This window comes from Pseudochaenichthys georgianus, chromosome 20 (genome assembly GCF_902827115.2).
Source record: "Pseudochaenichthys georgianus chromosome 20, fPseGeo1.2, whole genome shotgun sequence".
Taxonomy (NCBI): Eukaryota; Metazoa; Chordata; class Actinopteri; order Perciformes; family Channichthyidae; genus Pseudochaenichthys; species Pseudochaenichthys georgianus.
In genome coordinates this window covers 7,488,507-7,512,351 of record NC_047522.1, presented here as the reverse complement: position 1 = coordinate 7,512,351, position 23,845 = coordinate 7,488,507, and the positions used below count along the sequence as shown (strand labels likewise).

General features: G+C 41.1%; 1 protein-coding gene across 1 annotated transcript in view; it reads right to left on the bottom strand.

Annotated features, from left to right (window-relative positions):
* The window catches only part of pard3aa (par-3 family cell polarity regulator alpha, a), a 295,125-nt gene that overhangs the window by 98,747 nt on the left and 172,533 nt on the right, over positions 1-23,845 (bottom strand). The window contains exons 18-21 of the mRNA XM_071206980.1: positions 19,672-19,858; positions 10,526-10,674; positions 7,678-7,716; positions 2,780-3,013 (exon numbers count right to left, since the gene is read on the bottom strand). Of these exons, the coding sequence (XP_071063081.1) occupies positions 2,780-3,013; positions 7,678-7,716; positions 10,526-10,674; positions 19,672-19,858 (609 nt within the window). The remainder of the gene's footprint in view (positions 1-2,779; positions 3,014-7,677; positions 7,717-10,525; positions 10,675-19,671; positions 19,859-23,845) is intronic.

Sequence of the window (23,845 nt, the reverse complement as noted above, 5' to 3'; positions counted from 1 at the left end):
CTCATTAGAGCAGAATATATTTACTTTGTACCCCCTTTGAGAAAAGAATTCAGTTGAACATATTTTCACAAATGTGTACATTTCACACAGCTCACAAGAGAACTTTCTTTTTTTTCCCCTTATCTGTTGAATTTCCTATAAAAATAATGTGCTGGAAAAATGGAAGCTCTAATGATAGTCATATGCATTTGGTTCTTAATTTACATCTCAACTAATTTCAACCCACACATCAAATTGAAAACCAAACTGATGCAGGGTTGATTAAACTCAAAGTTTCCATCACATCTAATCAGAACTGATGTGCAAAATGTAATTAATCTGTCAGTAATTATACATTTAAATAATCTTGAAAATGGCTCCCAGGGATCTTAATTGCAAATGTGGTGCACTTCACAGTCGTCATAGCTCCTGCCTACGCTGTGTCTCTGGATATGAGGCATGAGGTAGATGTCCTTCAGATTACAACTTATAGCAGTCTTGCCTTTAAGTTCTGCCTTTAATGGAAGAGAAATGAGTGATTATCATGAGGAAAGAAAAAGGAGGGAACCATGATGGGTTTGAGTTACACGGAATGAGACGGAGGGTGGAGCGGCTGGATTCACATTTCAAGGGACAGTTTTCTTCTCTTGTGATGTGTGGAGTTATCAGCCATTTATTTCAGCTGCCATCTTGATATGCCTTGAATGGAATCATGTGGCATCGTACAACAGGAATAGAAAGCGAAGCAGTGGTTTAAACCTGCTCAATTATGCAATTCATTGCTGTGAGGCCCCTCTCTTAGTTTTGTCCATGTCCACACATTTGGAAACAGGTTTGGTTTTAACAATCGACTCTATCTTCTGCCTGCTTATCATTCACTTAAGAGCAGCAGCAGCAAATAGCAGCTGGGAGCTGTATCTGGCTATTTAAATACCTGAGATTAGCAGGAGTCCTAATGTCGCTAATGATGCCGATAGAAGATAACATACTACCATTGTAATCTAGAATGTCCCAGAGGGAGGTGGCCATGTGTTTTTGTGACTCACAGGGAAGTATTTACATGTCCTCATAAAAAGGCCTTATTTTGAGTTACGTGGAAACCCAAATCAAATTAAATATGTAATTTAATCGCACTTTTTTCCTTTTGCATCTTTTAAATAAAGCGATATTTTCGATCACAACACAAGATGAAATACTTTAACACTGGATATCAAAACGAGAGGCCGTCAAACACAATTTTAGGAATGGAAAATGTCTTAGCTGACACAATGACAGCAGAAGCATTGATGAAAGTGTCAGGAGACAGAGACAGACAACCGCAGGAAACATTTAGTCACTTCTGTGAAACTTGCCAGCTTTAATAATCAAGGACATTTAAGCTGGCCTGTCGGTGAAGGTTATGACAGACATGTAAAATTTCCTGTCTTTTTCCAACACACAAAAGAAAGGATTTTCCTCAGCAGAGCAGATTTTTCTTTTTTCTTTTCTCAAACGTTGCAACTCAAAGTAGCACAAGAGAAAGTGCACTTTGCCTTGTAGGATATCTTGTGGGCACACATTTTTTTTAGGTGATGCCACATTCTTATTTTATGTAAATAAAAGTCTGGGAGCAGAGAAAAGCAGCGGCTTATCTCTCAACTTTGACTATTAACCTCAGTGACGAACACGGACTGGCTGCTTTTATCTAAATTGAAAAACAGAGTTATTTGTATATCATGGAGGAGAATGCAATATACCACGGCAGGGGAAATCTGTTGCTTTCCCCATTTTTCTTTGCAGAGATAAGACTGTATTTAGTGGCTTGCCGACAGAGCTTATGAGAACAAAGCGTTTCAGGAAAATAATTCCCTCTTTTTCAAATGTCCCCCAGCTCTTTTAATGTAATCTTTTAATGGGGAATGCAAATGTATATCTGGTGATTACTCTTGTGGTGTTGCAGGGTTATTACCTGTCGCAAAACGTAAAACGGCTGTCTTTCAATCCCAAACGCGTGTCTGTTTGTCATCAAACACCAAATAGGAATGGATATAATCACTCAAAGGAAAGGTGGCATGCCTTTCTTTTCTAATGCTGTCTTAATAGTTCAGATTAAAGGAATCAGGCACAGTGAAGAAAGAATGTGAGGGATCCTGGCAGTTATACAGTGGATCGTGCCAAAACTTTCTTGCACAGACTAGATAGAATAATTGTAAATGCAATTATGTTATATTAAGATATTATAACCACATATGATACAATAGGAGACTGACTTATGTGGGTAAACAGCGTAATATTTCCTAGCATGCACTCTGTTTGAAAACATGGCAATGCACTTTAAGAGTATGTAGGCTCATGGGGAAACATGCTGCCACAGTTTCTGACAATTCCACTCAACATGAATGATTTGAATATTAATGAGTGTGTAACCTAGATGCCTATTGCAGATGTGCTTTATCACACACACACACACACACACACACACACACACACACACACACACACACACACACACACACACACACACACACACACACACACACACACACACACACACACACACACACACACACACACACACACACACACACACACACACACACACACACACACACACACACACACACACACACACACACGTAGGGGAAAGCAATTTTGAGTTGGCCTATATTACACTGACTGCATTTCTTTATAATGATCTACTGATATCTTCTATTGTACTTTATAAAATGGCACATTTCTGAGTGCATTATTCTGGATCGCTACTATAAAAAAACTAACTTGGAAAAACAAAAGCACTGCATACATTACTTATATCACTCACATGTCTCCATGCTGTTTTCTTCCTCTGGTGTTGTGGTACCAGGTTTCTCGTATGATTTGTCAATGGCAGCTCTGAAGCTCTCGTTGCAGCCGCGGCCCCTGAGGATCCGTGAGCGGGGCCTGTTGACTTTGATCTCACCGTTCTGCGTCACCTCAGCAACAGCCGTCTGGAGGCTTTCCAGGGAACTTGACTTTTTCAGGCCCAGCGATGGTCCCACATCTTGTTCTTTAGAACCTATGGGAAGAAGAAATAGCTTCTTTTTTTTTGCTAGTTTTATATTGGAATGATCTCTAAGAAAGCCAAGATAAAATGTGGTTCTGGCAATTAACATGAAAAACAAATGATACCATTGCCTGGTCAATGAAGTGTGTGAAATGAGAACAGAGTATTATATCTTCCCTGAGACATTTCCCTGTTGAGAATTCTAATTCAACCTTTGTCCTTGTTAAATGACGAGACCGAGACATAATGCATATAAATTGGCCGATATCAAAGACAGCAATGTACCTTGGCACCAGAGTGATCATAGTGTTTTACTAAACTATTACAAGTTCACAAAAAGTATGAATGGAGTGTAAAAAAGAAAATGATTTCCATAGGTGGTCCTCTGATTGTTCTTTCTTTAGTAAAAGAGAAATAATGGAGAAAAGAGTCCACATATAGACAAAGCAAATCTACGTCCTTTCATTTCCAACACCATTCTCTTGTAATCAATCGAACATCTTGGCATTAAAAACACAGCACAGCTGCAATCCTTCGCTAAGGCCTCAGCAGGTGGATGGTAGATGGCAGGTAATAGCACACCATGAGGGCAGAACATTGCTCCGTTATCAGCCATATGTTGATTAGACTGGTGGGAGAAAAGCACCAAAGTTCTAATTTGCACATATGTATGAGCATGTAAATATGGTTCATGAGGAAATATGTATAACATAAACCAATGGTAGCCACTATATGTGTACACATGATATAAATGAATGACTGTGTGGCTTGAAATGTGTTCTAATTGGAGAAGCTTAGTATATCCTCAAACAGACCTACATGGTGCTAATGTGAAAGCTGCTAGAGCAGATGTGTAGGAAGGAAAGTGAATGTTGAACAGCAAACCTCTTCAACACTATTGCCACACCCTGGACAGCTGTAATGATGTTTCCAATGCTACCCTATGTTTGTTTAGGGTATGTAAGTGGAGCACAACTCAGGTATTGGTATTTCATTTTGTCAGGGAGCGTCAGTCAGTTCCCCGGAGCTCTTGCCTTACCCGCTGGATGGTAACCAAGTGGCCTGGTTGATTTACTGTCCCCTTTATTTTGCCTCGATTTAGCACAAAGCAATGTGCTGTCAAACGTAACGAGATGGATTTCTGAAAAAGTGCAAGTAAAGCCTTGTTAAATGTTAATGTTTTCGGAGGAAACTATTGGTAATAATGGATAAACTGTTGATTCAATTACTTCTGCAGCCTCACTGACTCTCTGAGGGCTAAGCATATGTCGATGGAGTCTGGACAGAGCAGCATTGTGTCTTTACGACTCCCTGTAGACCATATAGACCCTCCACATGTAGTGAGTGTGTGCTGCAGTTTCCTCTGTGGCTTCACGTGGTGTAAATAAACGTCTCCTACAGCTCTTCATGTTAGTTTTCATAGCAAATACCGCTATAAGGTCTTGTCTCTACCCCCACTGAACAGAACACACACATGCAAACACTAGGTGTATATGTTTGTATGTGTTAGGGTTAGACTCCATAATAGACACAAGAACAGAAACTCAGAGCACACACGTCTATATAAGCTATAATCAACAAGACCCTCGACATGTTTAAAGTGGCCTCAATGAGGCATGACCCACTGCTGCTGGGCGATCACAGTGGATCTTTACATGGAGGGTTGCACAGCCAAACACATAGTAGGCAAAGAAAACAAACCTCCATCATTGGAAGAAAACTATTTGTGACCGTTGTTTGGAGTACCCCCTCCAAAACACATTTGTTTTATCGTTTGAGAGATGGAGTCAGGATGAGAAGAAACATGGAGAACTGTGAATACACAAAGTTTGCAAAAGCAGGGTATGAATGAGCTTAGGAGAGAACAGGATCAACTAGCAGAGCTGTGCAGAAATGCATACAAGCTCTGCTCCTGTTATCATCATTGTACCAGTGGCAGCTTGTCTCTTTTGTTGTCTCAATCCCTTTGATATTCTCTTCTTGATCCCTTAACCAAGCAAACCTGCAGCAGCTCACTAGTGATTAGCTAGCTATCTGAGTTTAAAGGTTCAAACATGCACCATGTACAAAGCGACTTGCAGAGGACAAATGCAGGAGAGAGCTGGAGATGTATTTGTCCTATTTCCATCATCTTGACATGTTTTGAGGAAACTAAAAGTTGTCAAGCTACTTTCAAGAACCTTAAGGTCACAAGGGCATTCCTCTTTCTGCTGTGTTTGCTACCAATGCAGCCATACTGAGAGTGTGAGTGCTTCTCTGTCTTCCATGGCGTCTATAGATACGGTGTCAAAGAAGAAGTCAGATAGGCTAAAAGGTCATCTAGCCAGTGGTGTTGGGTTTCCAGACTGGTAAACGTTATGTCTTTAACACACCATTTCCTCCGCCTTTTTGTCAATGTTAATAAAAGTAGCCAATCCCCAGAGAACCTAAACTCAATCCTGAAAGCACCATTAAAAAAAAAAGGAACACCGATCCTATAATGTAGCATCGTTTTTAGTGGGAAGAGCTCATCGGTGTGTGTGCCCTCAGGCTGTATTGGAGAGTAAAATGTAACTTTACTGTGTGCTACAAATGTCCTGGGGTTAAAAGCAGAAGATTCATTTTACTGCTTTGTTCCTCCATTTCTGATTACTATGGCACATTTCAGTGCCAAGAAAGCATGGCCAGTCTTACAAGACCCAGCAAATGCAAGTAAAAATCATGTAATTCATTTTGTTGGAAAGGAGTAATGTCATCATGCAAAGGACAAGAGAGGACAATCTAAAGGACAGGAAACGAGCACAGATACAGCGCGGCAGGGAAATGCCGTCATTTGTCATACTTTGTGTATGAAACTCAATCAACCCAGTGCAAATGCCATGTAAATGTGGGTTTTCATGAAGCTTATAAGTAAAGCCTGCCAACAGAAGCCAGGGTGCATGTTCGGTGCATGTTCGACACAATGGGATTGCAAGTTAGAGCTGCGGAGGATGCAACAGTTCAAGGGAACACAAATGACATCTGCTTTCATCGGAAGCAGGGAATTATCCTCACACTCGGTATTCCGCACCACGATCCACTTGGCCATTGTTTCTAGTTAGTATAGCGAATGAGAGAAGCAGGGAGACAAAGAGAGGGGGAGCGTGAGGCAAAGAGAGGGAGTTTGCCCATAGACCCAGGCTGCCTCGAACCTGCCTTTGTTTTCATCAGAAGCAGTCGTGGCTCTCCTGGGAGAGTTTGACGGACAGCTCTCTGTATGCCAGTCTATTATGTGATTCCTATCACACAACAGAAGCCCCAGTGCTCTGCTCCTCATCTTCCTCTTATTCAGAGGGATGAAAATACATATTCCCCCATTGCATACAGACACGAGTTTGTCACTCCCCACACGTCTGGAGGACAAATGAAAATCATCAAAATGAAAAACACAAAAAGAAAAACAATCAAAGCAAATAGGGGGGAAGTGCACCTGGATTTTGTGACGGCGAAACACAAAAAAAGCCAGCGCGCTGTGTTTCTTTGCCAGATTAAGGACAAGGACAGTTAATTGGAAAAGATCCATTGCTATTAAACGTTAAAGAGGAGGTATGGCAAACTCCATGAATAAATCAGCAGTGGTTATTACAGGAACAGGAGACCATAGTATAATTAGAGCAACTAAAACTATGCTTCCCAGCCATTATTCACCATGGGCACTTGCATGTAAAGATCTGTGTACAGACAGGGGCTCCATTACACATAATTTATTCAGAGAGCCAGGGCTTTAAGCAGGGCGGTAAAAGGGTAATTATGTTAAAAATAGCCTCCAAGGTGGTCGGGCTAAGGCCGTGTCCAGGTATCCCATTGGAAGTGAGGCGTCCCTGGGTCGACCGGGCTACTATTTCTCCGAGAGTTGTGGATCATTAGCCCGACAGAGGACGTCCTCTGTACGCTGGGTCACAGAGGAATCATCATTAGCCCAACTGTTTCATATCTCAATCAAGGATGCTCAATACTGTCCTGCGGTTGTGCATTTAATCAGTCAAATGTTTGTTGAAAAGAAAAATGACAACTACTTTTTTATTGCTGCATAATTGAAATAACTTATACAGTGAGGTGAGGTGTAATATGTGATTTGCACAAGGCACTTTAATTAGTGCTCTGAAAAAGAGTCAAAAATATTCCCCTGTGTCTCAGTCATTAACTCATTATGTTTTAATTTCATAGAGGGTAAGCACTTTAAAATGCTCCAACCACAGCTCAAAACAGCCCGACTATGATGGATTAATTGCAAAGAGATGAAGAGGCCAAATGGCAATGAGTGTCTCTTTATTGCAAATGCCACTCCATCCAACCCTACACAACTCCTGAGTAATGAGTGTTTTTTCTTCACTCGTTTGCACTGCAGAACGAGCACAATGGCACAGGTTCACACGTTAGTTTCCAAGTCTCTATTCAACACCATGCGACTCCCTCTCAGCATTATGAAAACCCTCTTTTGATCATGCTGCAATTACCTCAAACAAGGCTCTCCTCCATATGGGACTAAAGGTGCCAAGATCACACGGCCAATAATGGTTGGTTATGAGTTGGTTATTGAGAAAGTGTGGGGCTGCGTTTCCAATCTCCGGTAATCACCCATGGAAACAGATGAACTATCATAGCATCCATTGTAATAACTGTGACAGTATTGGGTTGATTCAGGCATGGTTGCTTACCTTCATTTGTTCTTGTGCTGCAGTTAATCTCATCTGCTACTGTTAAAGAGCATAAACAAGTAAGATTGGTTAGTGCCATCTGTACCATGATGGCGAGAATATGCAAAGAAGAAAGAGACAGCATCAGTACGTGCAGGTTAGAAGCTGAATAGTGATGGAAGAACAGATATTAGACTCCATGGAAGGACTTGTCTATCATAAGGCTTACAAGGCAAAGTGGTTGAAATGTATTACTGCCAGCCGTGGCACCTCACATCTCTTTCTTCCCTTTTCTACCCTCACTCAATCTTGTTCCACATCTAAATGGGATTGAACAGGGGGGTGTCTGACCAGTTTAGCCTATTTCAACAATGATGGGCTTCAAAGTCATGAAATCCATCTGCTGATGTGATTTGCAAGCACCTGAAACATGATTAAAAGAAGGGGGGGGGAATCAAGTGACAGAATAAAATGAGAGTCTGTAGGGGAAAGCATTGTCGAGCATGTTAGTCCGTTCAGCTTTGAAAGCACAACAGATTTATTTAAGTGTTAATGGAAAGTAGGTATTCTTACACCTGCTCATGCACCTAACTACTTACGACAAACGGCAATGTCCAACAGTGTGCAATTGAAAAGGAATAAGGATATATTCTGGCCTCTTGATTTTCATTACATTTTCAATTATATTATACATAACCCATAGGCCATTTTTCATTGTGTGTCTTTGATGTAAAAACGTATTTAAAATATTCAACAGCAGTAGGTGCCTTTGAGATATATGGAACATTTGTGACATCGGATACAAATCATTAAATGTAGCTTTCATTTTGAACTCACACTAGAGCTTGTGTTCCATGTATTGACTGAAACATTTCTCCTCCAGGAACTCATGTCAGTTACTAGAGTTATTATATGAGCGGAACAAGTAGGTTATTTCCCTGCAACATTGGAACGCTGTGTTATTCTCTCTAATAGATTATGATTAGATATTGGCAAGGATTTCTGTCAGGAGGATATTCACATACTCAACTGGCACCTGCAGGTAGAGAAGGGGAATGTGAGTAATACGTTGGAAACACTGATCTTGAGAACTAAGACGACATCCAGTAACAGATAAATCATTTTGTAAAAAATCAATAACGTTAGTTATCCCATTGTCTTGAGTAAAACACACTGCTGTTTCTTAGAGCTAATCAAATTCACAAATACATGCTGATGCCAACTTGGAACAATTAAGTAGCTTTTTTGATTAAATGAATTGATAAAATATGCATTTGCAATGATGAGAACGCCATCATGGAGCGATCTTCGCATCCTGTACATTCTGCTCACTTACTGTCCTCAGTTATAGCCAATTATACTTGTACTCGATACTAAGAACATAATGGAAATGATTTTTATGCTGGACTAATTGCTCAGTGAAACCTTTAGGATGGCCTGCTGTTATCTTTCTTCTAAGCAGCACTTTCCACTGAAAGTTTGTGTTGTCTGGGTTCACTTTGTAGAAAAGTTTTGAGGGCGTACAAAGGGTAGTGCTAACACAGTGAAGGTGGATCCCACAGAGCTGAGTGCAGTGGCCTGAACCTGCACTGGTCTGTGGGAGAGTCAAAGATTCCTACAGTTCTCTGGGCTCCATGTGGAAAAGAGTAGACTGTTATCTGTTATGACTAGCCAATGATGCGAGAGAAAGCAGCTTCTGCTTCAGCCTCAGTGGGAGAGGCTCTGAACTCACACCATCTGCTTCTTTAGATGCAGACTGTGTGTTTGAGGGTGTGCCTGCACATGCAAGCATCTCACCGGCCTCCCCATCATTAGACAGTCACTAAAGCAGTCATTGTGTTCTTGCTTCTTGTGTTTTACCTATGCTCCACTGGACACAACACCATAGGGGATGGATGCCAAAGAGGAGAGGTGCTGGCTGGGCAGGAATACAGGACTGTGTGTATGTGTGTGTGTGTGTGTGTGTGTGTGTGTGTGTGTGTGTGTGTGTGTGTGTGTGTGTGTGTGTGTGTGTGTGTGTGTGTGTGTGTGTGTGTGTGTGTGTGTGTGTGTGTGTGTGTGTGTGTGTGTGTGTGTGTGTGTGTGTGTGTGTGTGTGTGTGTGTGTGTGTGTGTGTGTTTCTGCTTTGAAAGTGTGTTCAATCTCATAGTAATGTATCTTGCACTGACCCAGTCCTAAAGGGGAAGATACATTGAGGGCTTGAGGAGTCAAAGGTTACAGTAAGATCGATTTCATCAACACTTTGGGGTGGCCCACAGGAATGGTCAAAGAATCATACCAGCTCTTGTGAAAACACAGTTGACGTTGTCATTCAGCATAGGCTAACTTTGTAGTTAACCTCATTTATTATATTATTTATCTTTTCAAGCACACACTTTTCCCATGAATTGAGTGAATCTCAGGTGCATTTTACTTTGTTGTAGTGAAACGGCTAAGTACTTAGATCTCAAGATGAAGGCCAACAACTGAAAGTAACAACGACCTTAAAAGGAAATGTTCTGTTGGTAAATATGCTTATTCACTTTTTGATGAAAGGTAGATGAGAAGAATGAAACCACTAAAACTGCTGTGCCAAATAACTCATTATAGTACAAAGCTAGCTGTGCCCAAAGGTGAGAAAACAACACATCTATAGATCACATGTTTTATCTTATCTGTGTAATTTGTAGCATTAAAATGTACATGTTTGAACAATACTTTGCTATTCTACAGGTTGTTATCTCTCAAACTATTGTTGGGCCAGGACAAGTTGCCAGGCAACTAGCAGTGTGACTGATTAACAGTGAAGTACATAAGTAAGTGTTGATATTAAACTCTTGAACCCATACATGTGTGATTGTGCATGTGTAAAGTAGAACATATCATTTACCTAGATCCATACTCTTGGACTTGCGCGTCTTGACGATCTCCAACTCAGCAGCATTCTCAAACTGTTTGATGCGTTTTTCAGACATACTCTGGCGTCCGAAGCCCTCCCTCTGGAACGATGCGTCAGGGTTTGCGTCTGGACTGAGCGAGCTACAGTTCATGAGGAAGAATAGAAGTATGTTATCAAATATTGCAAAAGCAGGGTCATTCCAAAAGCAAACCCTTTAATCTGATGATTAATCCAATTAAATATATATTTCGTAATCATCTACATCAGTACATGCAGTATATTGCTAGGGGCCATCCTTATAATAAGACAGGGAAATACAATCTACTTATTAATATTCATACAGTGCCAATCCTGAGCCCAAACACACGCTCACCATCAGACAATGACCATCGACATGCAATACTCGCACACGCGTTAACAGTCAGTTTCAATCCTTCATTTCAATGACTATTCTAATCAAGGACACGTCCACCTCTGGCTGGGTGGTTCAGCACGTGTTACAATTGGGTAAAAGAGGCCTGGCGTAGATGTGTGATCCCCCATTGAGGTGAGGGTGTTCCGGGGTCATGGCCACTCAATAACCCCCCTCCCTCAATATGTCTGGAGCAGAGGCAGTGCCCGGCCCACCATAGTGCTCTCCCTTTGAGATCCTCTATCTCTGTCTGGATCTTAATTGAAAATCGGAGGGGAATGGGGAAAGGAGGGAGAGGGGGACACTGATATTTGCATACAGAAGAGTGCATTTACAATTAAGGTGAGACCATCCTGCCATTGGAGGAGAGAAAGAGGGGAGGAGATTCAGTGCTCATGGAGTCTAATAAATATGATATGGTTGAAAGAACACTGTCACTGTTTCCTTTGTTCTGATGATGATGATAAATGATAACCTTTCAAGGGTGTTTGTATTTAAACCTCTAGAGATCCTTTTTAGAGACTGCATCAGAAATTCCATCAGACGATCTGATCCCTGGTAAATAACAGTGGAAAGCTATTGTCCTGAAATGGGAGTTATAAACTGGTGTTTTTTGACAATTATTCCTATTGGAGCAGGTGCAACTTAAAGAACCCTTCCACTTTTGTAATATCACTTAACAGCATCTGCAGACCTGCTGGCACTTGTTTGCATGCAAACCATTCTGATTTGCATTGTCAACCCCACTTAACAAAAGAGCTGCTTCATGTGTCACAGAGGGACCGGCGTCAACGTGTCACTTTGCTGTCGACCATACCTGACAATCCCAACTAAGATCAGAGCGCCTCACAGGACCGACTCCAGCTGACACAGGAAGAGAGGGAGGTGGAGCAGGAAGAGAGGAATGACAGCACAGATGTATTATTCATCATCCCTCGCTATTCTCCTCTCATCGTTTCCGAGCCCGCCAAAAACAGTCTGCCCTCTCTTTTTCTGTCTCGACAAATGTCATCTGTCGGAGCGTGACTGAGACGGTGCGGGAGAGAAAGGACGTATTTTCAGCCTGAATTTAGATTTCATTCACTCGTGCCAGTATTGTGTTTTTGGGGCCAATTGAACACTCATACAATATGGACAAAGAAGACAATCGAGAGGGCAGCAGGTGGGATCATGCACAGCCCTGTCATTCAGGTAGAGAGAGCTGGCGAGTATATGACTGTTTGTGAGAGCAATTAGAGACACAGGCAGTTGGAATGAATCAGAATCCGGCCTGACAGAGCAACACATGGTGAGAAACCTGTGGGAAGTAACAGGGAAAGTCACTCGGTGAGCCTTAAGATGTGTTATTTCAAGCTGCTGCCGGTTTTAACACTGCCTAAATGCCTAAAGTAATGTAGACAATCATGTTGCTTGGCTCATTATTCAAGCCGGAGATACCTGCGGTCTCACGCCTAAGTTGGCAGTACACCACTTCACACCAGCAAACCCTTGTCACAGGTTGAACATCTCTTCCAATCGAAAACTTAAAAAATAAACGCAAACCAGGAAATATGTCTGGTATTAAATTAAGCATGTAAAAGTTGGAATTCATCTTCTATTCTACTTCAAGCTGACAAAGTTTCACAGCTACTACAGTCCATTAATAGAAATATGGCACCCAATTACAGATCTGGTATTCACTTTCTACTGGTTATTAATTTCCCCATAGAAATTCCTGTTGTAATGAGATACTGTTTGAAAGTGTCTTTAGCTCCAATGCAGTCTTGTGATGGAGGAAAATCCAATGAATATGTTGAGTCTATGAAGGTGAGACCCTTATTGGACTTGGATGACCAATCAATGCCGTATTTTGGTGGACATTGTATTGGATGGATGGAACAATTAAATAGCTTGTCCATGTGAACTCCCAGAGAAGTTAAATAATCTCCAAAGTGGCACCATTTCTTCTTCAGACCGTCCGTCCCTTCCATGCCTCTGGCCTATCTTTAATAGTGTGTCCAATCCATTTGGATAATACATTCCCTCATCTCTGCTTCTTTAAGCAGAGTTTAAAAGCAATTTTCACCATTCAGAGCAGATGCTGCTCCCCCCCCGCTCAAAGTCTTCCCATCATCTAAAATTAACTAGCGCTGAGGATTGCTCACAGGCAAATCCACAGCTTTAACTTGCATTTCACATCAACTTGTTCCTGTCTCCGTCTCCCTCTCAGAAAGTTAAATGTGTCAAAGCGAACATCGGCCTTGTAGCTAAGTGGTGTGTGCTAAAAGCCGTCTGTGCTCACACTTCACCCAGGTGAATTATGTATTTCTTTCTCTCAACTCCCAAACCTCCTTACCCTTATTTAAAAAACGACCCCAAAGAGGTAAATCGTAAAGAGTCCTTCTTCTTAGAAAGGTGCAGCTTGGTTTGATCGAGTAGCTGGGGGTGATGTGCATAAGTTGCTACTCCTCAGAGGGGGGCAAGAGGTGCAGAGCCCCGGTAAGGTGCTTCTGAAATGCTTCTTCTGAGGTTTGGAGGAGGCCGATTCAGCTGACCGCATGGATGCACAGCTGGGCCAGAGAGCTTGGAGCTGCCTTCAATCATTGAATACAGCCCTGCATGAGAAGTCAGTGCAGAACTCTGTCCTGCTGGCGTGTGCACCAGCAGACACTAGATCGTTCAAATCATTTATAGAAACAGTTGAACAGAAAGGGCTTCTCTCCATTTGAAACAATTGTCTCAAATATGAATGTACTGTAAAAACGATGGCTCTAATTACCACCTTTATTTTACTTGCTCAATTGCACCTATTAAACATTGGATTTAAATCTGGGTGTAAAGGCCCTTAAATATAATGTTCCCCGAGTGGAGCAACTGCGCATATGATTTGCGGTAATATCCTATTCATTATGATGAAGTTGCAGAGAGCGACAGAGAGGGAGAGAAAATGAAAGAGATCAATTAAGACCTCTTTGTCTGTTGGCTGACTCCTACGTAGACCTCATGCATTCCGTGCCTGGTATATCATGGGATCTTTACATGAACACATTTAAGTGAAAATAAATAAAGGCACGTATCACATGCTTGTAGCAATGGCGCACCATTGAGACACGGTTAATATGCATTAAGGTAGAGGAAAACATTTGCATTTAAGAAAAGAACAATGCCTGGAATTCATATGTATGTGTGTGTGTGTGTGTGTGTGTGTGTGTGTGTGTGTGTGTGTGTGTGTGTGTGTGTGTGTGTGTGTGTGTGTGTGTGTGTGTGTGTGTGTGTGTGTGTGTGTGTGTGTGTGTGTGTGTGTGTGTGTGTGTGTGTGTGTGTGTGTGTGTGTGTGTGTGTGTGTGTGTGTGTGTGTGTGTGTGTGTGTGTGTGTGTGTGTGTGTGTGTGTGTTTTGCCCAGAGTCACTTCCAACTTAAATGGACATCTGAGATTACTAAAATAGCGTGTGTACGCACTACAGGGCTGTTTGCATTTATATGTAGTTATGCTAAAAGCTTGATGGGAAAAACACATGTGCCTAATAGAGCACTTGTGATTCTTAGTTACATTACTGATGATAGAGACCATTATGGAGTCAACTGAAGTAGTCTGCCTGCAATGTTGGTTTGGAAGTTTGTTTGTTCATGTCTATGCGGACCTTTTCCACTTTATATGTTAATTTTGGAAATTGTTTACCAGCCAATGTGTATCTAAACACTCGTGAGACCGAGGGCGTCTGTGCTGTAATGTGTGTGTATGTTTGTCAGGAGTCCTTTTCCATCTCTGCTGGTTGACAGACTGTGTCAGAGCTGCCTAGGAAATTATGTTTCCACCTGTGACACAGTCTCTCTTTCTTCATCCCTGTCCCTCTCGCTGTCCATTTCTCTTCCCTCTCAACTTAATCAGAATTGACACCTCTCTTCCACTTTGTCAACTACATCCAGTTTGAGGTTTAAGACAAGGGGACAGGAGTAGTGGTGGTAAAGACAGATATGAAGAATGAAACTTAAGGGTTTTAAATAATGCATTATAGCCACACTATCAAATCAATCAACATAATGAGTGAAAGAATAGCACTGTATTACTCATATTTTGAGGGGGCTGATTTGAACTGAACATGCATTATATGTTCCTGCAGGTAATACCACTTATCTTAGGTGGTATGAAGAGCAGTGCTGATATGGACAGTAGTTGGTATGGTAGTTACAGTATCTTAGTTACTTGCTCAATGTGATGCATAACACTTCATAAACTTCAGACTAATGAGTAGGCTAGGGAAACACTCAGGCTTTTTACACACTTTAGAGCCAAATCAGAGTACTGCCCTCCTGCTCTTGCATGTGTTAGAATAATCTTTGTTCACTAGTTAAGAAGGTGCAAGTATTGTACTGTGGTTTTAAGACAAGGTGCTGAAAACAGCTCGGCCTTTGAGACTCACATTGTTAAAGCTGTCAAATGATTTCTACATTCCTACTGATAATAACAAAATACCATTTACAAAATCACAGTTCAAACATTCTTCACTTTTAATTAATTATATTGAAAAACTGCAACTTCTGTTCACACTCTAATGTTGCATTTTACTGGATTAGGTATTGTGTTATTACAAAGGCCACAACTGGTAGGCTTAATCTTTTTTTCAATGGTAAAAGTTGGACGTGAATTTTTAAATGACACCTCAGGGACGATTATATAAACCAAAGAGGGAGTATTTTAATCAAAGAAAAATGTCCCACTTATCTCATTGCAATGACATGCGTTACTCTCTAGAGACCTGAACAAGTAGGATGATGCAGCCAGCACCAAAACTGATTGAGCAACAAACATTTTTTTAAAACTATAATTTCTGAGAACAACAAGCTTATTATTTGAAACTAACTTTTCCAAATTGGAAGGATTACAATGGAACAGACAAACCCTGCAACTGCACTCCATCAACATCTGGTATGAAAACCAGGTGGAAACTATAAACACGTCTTTGCATTTCAGATGATTCTGCTTGAATTAGGAGCTGCCACGATTATACACTAAATTGTGGTTCTGACACTGCTCAACATTCCATTCCTGAGAGAAAAACCTTTTATCTTCTAATGTATCCAGATAATGCTGCAAAGTCCCGCTATCGTCCAGTGTGTGTTATCTGTTTTACTGTAAATCATTTAGACGTGGTTCTTCCTGTTTGGCTTTGGATTCAAACTAATGAAGGAGGAGGCAGACACTGCAAAGGGAATTCATGGGACAGGTCAGGACCCAATGCTCAATTGAACTTTGAGCAGATATGCAAAGTAATAACTTACAACCTTTATGTATACAGTGAAACCTGACAGAAAACACATGCTGGTTTTCACCAATTCCCTGGGTCACAACACACACACCTCAGCCTAATACATACATCTGGCTGAAAAGTAGCCAAATAATTGCAATGGATTTATTCTTAAAAGTATCTCAATAGAAGGTGTATATTTTTACTCTACTACCTCTAACAGTTTGAACCAGCAACTTCTATCCACAAACCACTTTCCACAATCTTAATACTACCACAAACCTCACTGATAAAACTGAGAAGGAGTATTAATAGCACAACTAATAAAACAGTCTGTAATAGAGCAGCAACCAATAAAAACGTGGATATGTGTACATTAGCATTTTAACAGAGATCTAAAAGCATGGAGCTGTAATATTTATAGCCCTATTAGTTTTATGATCATTTGAGGCCCGTAAAGAGGTGCTAGCATGACAGTTCATAACAACATGGCAGGTATACAGACAAGCACCTGCATTCAAGCAGTACAACTTGAGCCAACCAGAACAATATACACACAAACATGCAGCATAAACACTCATTAGGTGTTGGCTAGGGATGTCAAGAAAAAGAAGTAGGTCAATTATTGTGTCTTGTATGAGATGGGATTCTGCCTCCAAACAACCATTTATCTGAGGGGCCTACACATTAACCCACTAACACATGAGCGAGTATTCACTGGAAACCTGCTGAGGAGAGGACTGAGCAGAAAGGAAATATTGCAGAGGGAGAGATAAGTACGTACATTTACAAATGAAACTACAGAGAGGTGAGTCGATTATAAAAGAACAGGGTTGTTTTAATTGATTTTTGTTTACATTAGTCACTCTTTACTTTAGAATAACCACGAGCTTACCAGATGCTGAAAGGGCATTTTGATTACTGCTACATTAACAGAGTAAGGATTAAATTATTTTTTACAAGCCTGGCTATTCCATGTTTGAACAAAGTCACATACTGAACAGTGCTTCTGTAGACGAGAAAAAAGACATTAATAAAAGGGAAACAAGAGTAGAAAGAGAGCCTGGAAATCTGAGTTTGTTAAATTCCACCGGGTGAGAAAAAGACAGAAATACAGAGAGCCTGAATTACAATGATTTTACAATCCAACCAGCCACTTGTATTTTGTGTATGCACTGTATGTGTATAGCTGGGGCCATGAGGGAGGAAAGCTGCATAATACTGGAGGCCAGAGGTGAGACTTCCACTGCTCCCCACAATACATATTCAATACGTTCTGGGCCCTGGCTGCACTGTTGCGAGCGCTTAATTAAAAAGTAACAGTTCCAATACAGTGGAGTCTGGCTGACCCACATCCCCTGCTGGCTCAGTATGCCTGTAACACTGCGTGTGCGTGTGCGTGTGCGTGTGCGTGTGCGTGTGCGTGTGCGTGTGTGTGTGTGTGTGTGTGTGTGTGTGTGTGTGTGTGTGTGTGTGTGTGTGTGTGTGTGCGTGCGTGGGATGTTGGGAGCGCTTGAAAAGGAAAATGAGAAACAGTAAAAGTCTATTAGAAAAACGATACACACTTCACTTGTTACGTTTAAGCAGCCGTCTAGCAGCATCTAAATGGAAGAGATTGTGTGTTCATGTGTGTCTGTGTGGGTTTGTGGGTGTGTGTGTGTGTGTGTGTGTGTGTGTGTGTGTGTGTGTGTGTGTATGTGTGTGTGTGTGTGTGTGTGTGTGTGTGTGTGTGTGTGTGTGTGTGTGTGTGTGTGTGTGTGTGTGTGTGTATGTGTGTATGTGTGTATGTGTGTGTGTGTGTGTATGTGTGTATGTGTGCGTGCGTGGGATGTTGGGAGCGCTTGAAAAGGAAAATGAGAAACAGTAAAAGTCTATTAGAAAAACGATACACACTTCACTTGTTACGTTTAAGCAGCCGTCTAGCAGCATCTAAATGGAAGAGATTGTGTGTTCATGTGTGTCTTTGTGGGTTTGTGGGTGGGTGTGTGTGTGTGTGTGTGTGTGTGTGTGTGTGTGTGTGTGTGTGTGTGTGTGTGTGTGTGTGTGTATGTGTGTGTGTGTGTGTGTGTGTGTGTGTGTGTGTGTGTGTGTGTGTGTGTGTGTGTGTGTGTGTGTGTGTGTGTGTGTGTGTGTGTGTGTGTGTGAGAGTGACTTTAAGGACATGAATTATTCACAATAACCCTAGGCAGTAGTATATAGCACACTTCTGCCTAGCGTGTACACGTCACATGTGTGTGTGTAAGTCAATGTATTTGGGGAATTCTTATGCGTGTGTGTGGGAATGGTGTGTGAGAGAAGTTTGAGTGCGGTTCAGCCATATGCTGTGGACCTAATCCACTATGACAAACCTCTGACATCACATGAACAACAGGCATGCTGAGCACATCTACTCATTCATTATTAATGAGAGTGAGAGAGAGAGAAAGAGAGAGAGAGAGAGAGAGAGAGAGAGAGAGAGAGAGAGAGAGAGAGAGAGAGAGAGAGAGAGAGAGAGTAGAGTATCTGGGGGACAATAAATACAAATAATATAAAAAATAAACGGAGTGACTATTCATGGCAACCAGCATTTCATCTTGAAAAAGCACTCCTTTTCAAATATAAATATGACTCACCATAATAACTGAAAAGGTAGGAGTTTAAAACAAACTATGTTAAGAGAAAAAGCAGTCTGACTTCAAATGAAATAAAACGAGTATGAGGACATGATTTGACATAATGTCTTGTTTTTATATTTCCTGTACCTCTCCAATAAGGTCATACAGGAAATGCCATTTCTTTTCATTCAGTCATTTTTTTACACGAGTGATTCGTTTAAGGATGGACAGCTAGAACTTCCTGTGCCTAAAAGCAGCCTTTAAGTAATAACAATAAAAGAAAGACAAGCACTGAGCGGTGCTGCAGCGCTGAAATCACCGTTTGTCCCTAAAGAAACATAGTTATCTGACAAGGTTGATAAGACAGGGGGCTGAAATCCCAAGGCAGGTTGGAGTTGGGGACGTGGAGGCACTGAATGATTGTTTACCCAGTCTGATTGCTGCTGGGTCATTTCATATTTTATTTACACACAAACTCCTAAAGAGCCGCTCATGTAGGGACTTCCCATGAGTAGCACACCAACACCTTACAAATGTCCATATTTACCAAAAATGTGCAAATAATCTTGGATGGGAAATGCATCGGTGAAAAACTGTCTCATAACTTAGGATATGCTGTTCAGGCAAATAGTCTGGTTTGTGCCACTAAGGATAGTCATCAATATATGTAATAACTGTAGGCAATGATTTCAATAAAAAAGTAAGCATTTATAAAGATTCCTGTAAAATAACATATTTTCCACCAATCTATGGAGAATATTAAATAGATTCTCTGGTTTTCTAGATCCTTTCCGGTAATACAAACACCAGCAAAACAACACACACACAAAAACATCTTTTTCTGACCATCAAGTTATAAATAATTCAGCCAACTCCACGGCAATGTAAGTAAAACCCGCTGCTCACCATTCATCCTGACCGGGCAGCTCGTGGAGCCAGGTCACCGGGTTCTCTCCCACAAAGCCCATGTCATCGTGGGAACTGGAGGATGATTGGTCGGAAAGATGGGCAGGAAGCACGGGCGGCCTATCGTCTTCGATCATCACTATGTCGTCCTGCGGCATGTTCACTGTCGGAGACAGCTGGTGGTTACCTGAGAGAGAGGGATATAGATGAGTTTCTTCACACTTATTTAACACAACACTGCATCAATACTCAATATGTTTTGTTATCAGTGTCTGATAACAAGTTGACAAGTTAGACTGAGGAATTACGCGCACATGCTGAAGTAATTCATACACACACACACTCCTCCATAGCCGTGTTTGTGTAGCGCAACAATTATTTTCAGTAATTACCAAGACATACAGTACACACAGAGATAACTTTGGCCAAGATAATTGTATTATGGAGCTTTCATATCAGGACATGCCTGAAAGAAAACCTATAATAAATAATGGTGCTTATATGCTTCCATTTTGAAATGTTGCATACATACACAAATAATGTGTGACAAGACAATATCAGAACAATTGTAACACTTATACAGTTATACAAAAATAGACTACAAAGCTCTTAAAGAAAGGTAGTATAAATTGATATGTATATTATGCAAGAGTCTCGTCTCTTAATGTCACAGACACAAGTTGTAGCCCTGAGGAGTTTTATCCATTCTCTTTCACTCTTCTCCAAGGACAAATATGAGCAGGAGTAGAGCTCCCCTGATCTGTATTCTGGACTTCCGCACCCTTCCTGCTGAGGACTTCTTTGAATCGCTACTTTGCTGCTCCTCAGGAGACAAAGTCAATGGGGAATGTTCTGTCGTGGTTAGCACTCCGCACCAAGGGCAGGCGAAGGGTTGTTCAGCGGCATGGGAAGTGGCATTACAATACAGAGGAGGACGACGAGTCACTCTGCAGATTGATCTGTGCATGACTTACATATGAAAGCAGAGAAAGACAAGTGACTTTAACCACACACCTGCTAGCTGTTAGATATTGGTTTACAGAAATGCTGGACTTCCTGTGGCCCTTTGCTTTTGTTTCCATTATCGGAGAGCCATTTTGCAAATGTAATAGCTTAGGAACAATTGTGTGTAATCACTAACAGCAGACAACAACATTTACCCTGGCAGCGTACCAACATGAATCTGAGAAGCATTTCATTTCAATGGGGCCCGACGAATGATAAACGCATATTGTGGAAGGAAATCTGAGCACCAATCCACGTGGCAATGAAGTGAATAGTGTAGTCCAGTTATTTGCAGAGAGAAAAAAAAGATATATATAAAAAAAAAAGATAAAAAGCAGAACAGCTGTGCAGGCGAAGGAAACCAAGTTGGACAAATAACGTACCTCCCCCGCTTAAAAAAGCACAGGAACTATAAAATAATATATGATATTCTGTACACACTGTGAAGACCACTGAGACAAATGTAACATTTGTGATATTGGGCTATATAAATAAACATTGATTGATTGATTGATAAAATGTGTATAATCTGGGTTATTCTTCATAATGTGTCAGGAGTCTTATTATTCGCATGTGATGAAAGAGATGTATTATACCTTATGTGAATATGTTCCAACTAAAGGCTTCAAATACAGATCTCCAGGAGGCTCCTTTACAATATATTTTCTATATCTTAATATCCTTTTACTCCCTTGAAACAACATACAGGATAGGGAAAGTTGCTTTATTACAAAACTTTCAGAAAGTCTGCTTCTATCCACTACTTATCCATCTGTTCATTGATTCTTTTGGAAGGCTCATCCCTTTTGTCTATTGACTGCTCATCTAAACCAGTTAATATGTCTGCCAACACTGTACGGGTGGAATGAAGGCCATTTCTCACTCGGGCAGCTTGACAGAGGACCCTGGGTAATTGAATTCACCCTGTACTGTAAATTATCAGGACTGGATCATTGACAGTGATAAGCTTCAGGAAGTCGGCTAGACTAAGCTTGGCTATCACTTGCAAAGCAGGCAAACCCAGTAGAGAAATCCTGTTTGCAGCCTTTGATCGTTACTATGTATTTACAAATAATGTGTTAATTGTTTGAAGGATCTAAGTATATTCTAGCTATTTTGTCTTAATAACATAATGTTGTGTGGCTTATCCTTGATACAATAGCTCTGGTAAATCATCGGATTTCTCGCTCAACTCAACTAAGCCAGTTCTCAAACACTCTTCCATAGTCATCTTCTGTTTCTGTGTTACAGTCCTTTTAGCAAAAGTGCAGCAATGTCAAGAGGGAAATGCCCTGCGGCTGTGTGTTCTCCAGGTATTTCCTAAACCAAAGTTTACTCTCCCTTGGCTTTTGAGTAGAATTACCTCTTGGTTGCATCAGCAACACTGAGAATTGCACTTCAGTAGCCAGCTGGTACAGACGAATCATATAGTCGGGAAGAGCTGTTTTGTCAAAAGAAGCACGATAAAAGCGTTGGTGTGTGTTTCACATACACAACACATGAACACTTCTTGGCATTCCCAATGTGCACTCTAATCACCTTACATTCACTCATGTCAGCAGAGCACTTTGCTAACAGAGGACACAGTTTTAATTAGAAACTCGGCAGGCTCCCCTCTCCTGGCTTAATGAAATATTTCCAGTCAGGACCTCTCGACTCTGCAGATGAAGAGTTGTTAAAGTCATTCCACTTCTCCCTGGTGGACAGGTAAAGTTGGGGCCACGCTGATGACTGAACATAATTACAGCACTTGCTTTTCTGCAGGTGTCGGCATAATAAGCACAGAGGGAAATCACCCACGAACAAAATGTCAATGCAGTGCGCAACACTACTGTACATTTGATAAGACAAATACTAGTTTTGTTATGTGCGTAATGGCTGTTTGGTGACTGACAGATAATAGGCAAATGACAAGAGTGGAGAAATTAGGTGCATGCCCTCTTACTGTTTTACAACTAGTGTTTGACTTAGAACTAGGTGATGACTTGTTTATTATAAGAAGATGATTGTGAAAGCAAACAAGTGCTGATGTGTTCGTGAGTGGATTCATTCTCAAGGTCTTGCTTTTGTTTTTATGTTCTTTTGTGTCTGAGCTTATTTTGGAGTGACATTTACTTTTTCTTTCCCCTGCCTAATGGAACAATAACCACAGGCATCTAAACCTTTGAGTACTGTGAATGTAATTATTGTTTTACCCAAATCACAGAACCGCTATCTTGGCCACAATCAACACGCTGTTGTACGGTCTGTGATGACCTCGGCCAGCCTTAAAAACACTAGAGCCTTTCAGTTGATGCGTGCAATGAAAGCACAAAGAAAGAAAAAACAAACTGATATTACGATGCCATCACAAATTGACCAGCAGTCACAGACATATCTTAGAGACTTTTACATGGGGTCCAATGAGGATGAATATCATTGAAAAAATGGTTCACAGAAGTCAGCTCTTTCACAAAGGCTTGTTTGGCACTTGTTAAAGAGCTTCTTAATAATGCTAACCACTCATGCAGCTAGGGAAAGAGTTATCTGGCAACATGATTGTGCCACTGTGGTCTTTGTCACACTGTAATTAAATATAGCTTTTCACCAGTCACGCTTACAGAAGCTGACGCACACTACCCGACAGCTAAGAAACAACTCTTACATTCACCATCTATTCTGCTAAAAACAAACGCACAATGCTGGGAGGGGCTTTCATATGAGGCAGTCATATTTAATAAGGTTAAACAGGGTCAAAGTGTGATAACTGTGGCTGTTTATTTTAATGTCATTTGTTAGGCAGACATGTTGACTTGTCAGAGTAGCAAAAGGACTTATAACACTAACATGGCGTTGTTCTTTCATGTGTTCCAGTGAGAGTGACGGTTAGCCAATACTCACGATACCGGGAACCACACATTGAGGCAGCTCAAATGAATTTAGACACGATTCATTTAAATAATTACACTTGTGCTTTTCATACAGTGTCAAAATGTATTTTATGAAAAGGCTCATCGGGTCATGAAAAAACACGTTTAATTTGGTTTCAGTTTTGGTTGGTTTCAGAAGCACACGCAGCCCTCTGGCCAGCAAAGCTCGGCGTGTGGAAGCTGTCTCATGATATGGAAGCAGAGATGTTCTCCGTCCCTCTGGCAGAGAGGGGAGACAGAGACAGATGAGCTCTTTGGCT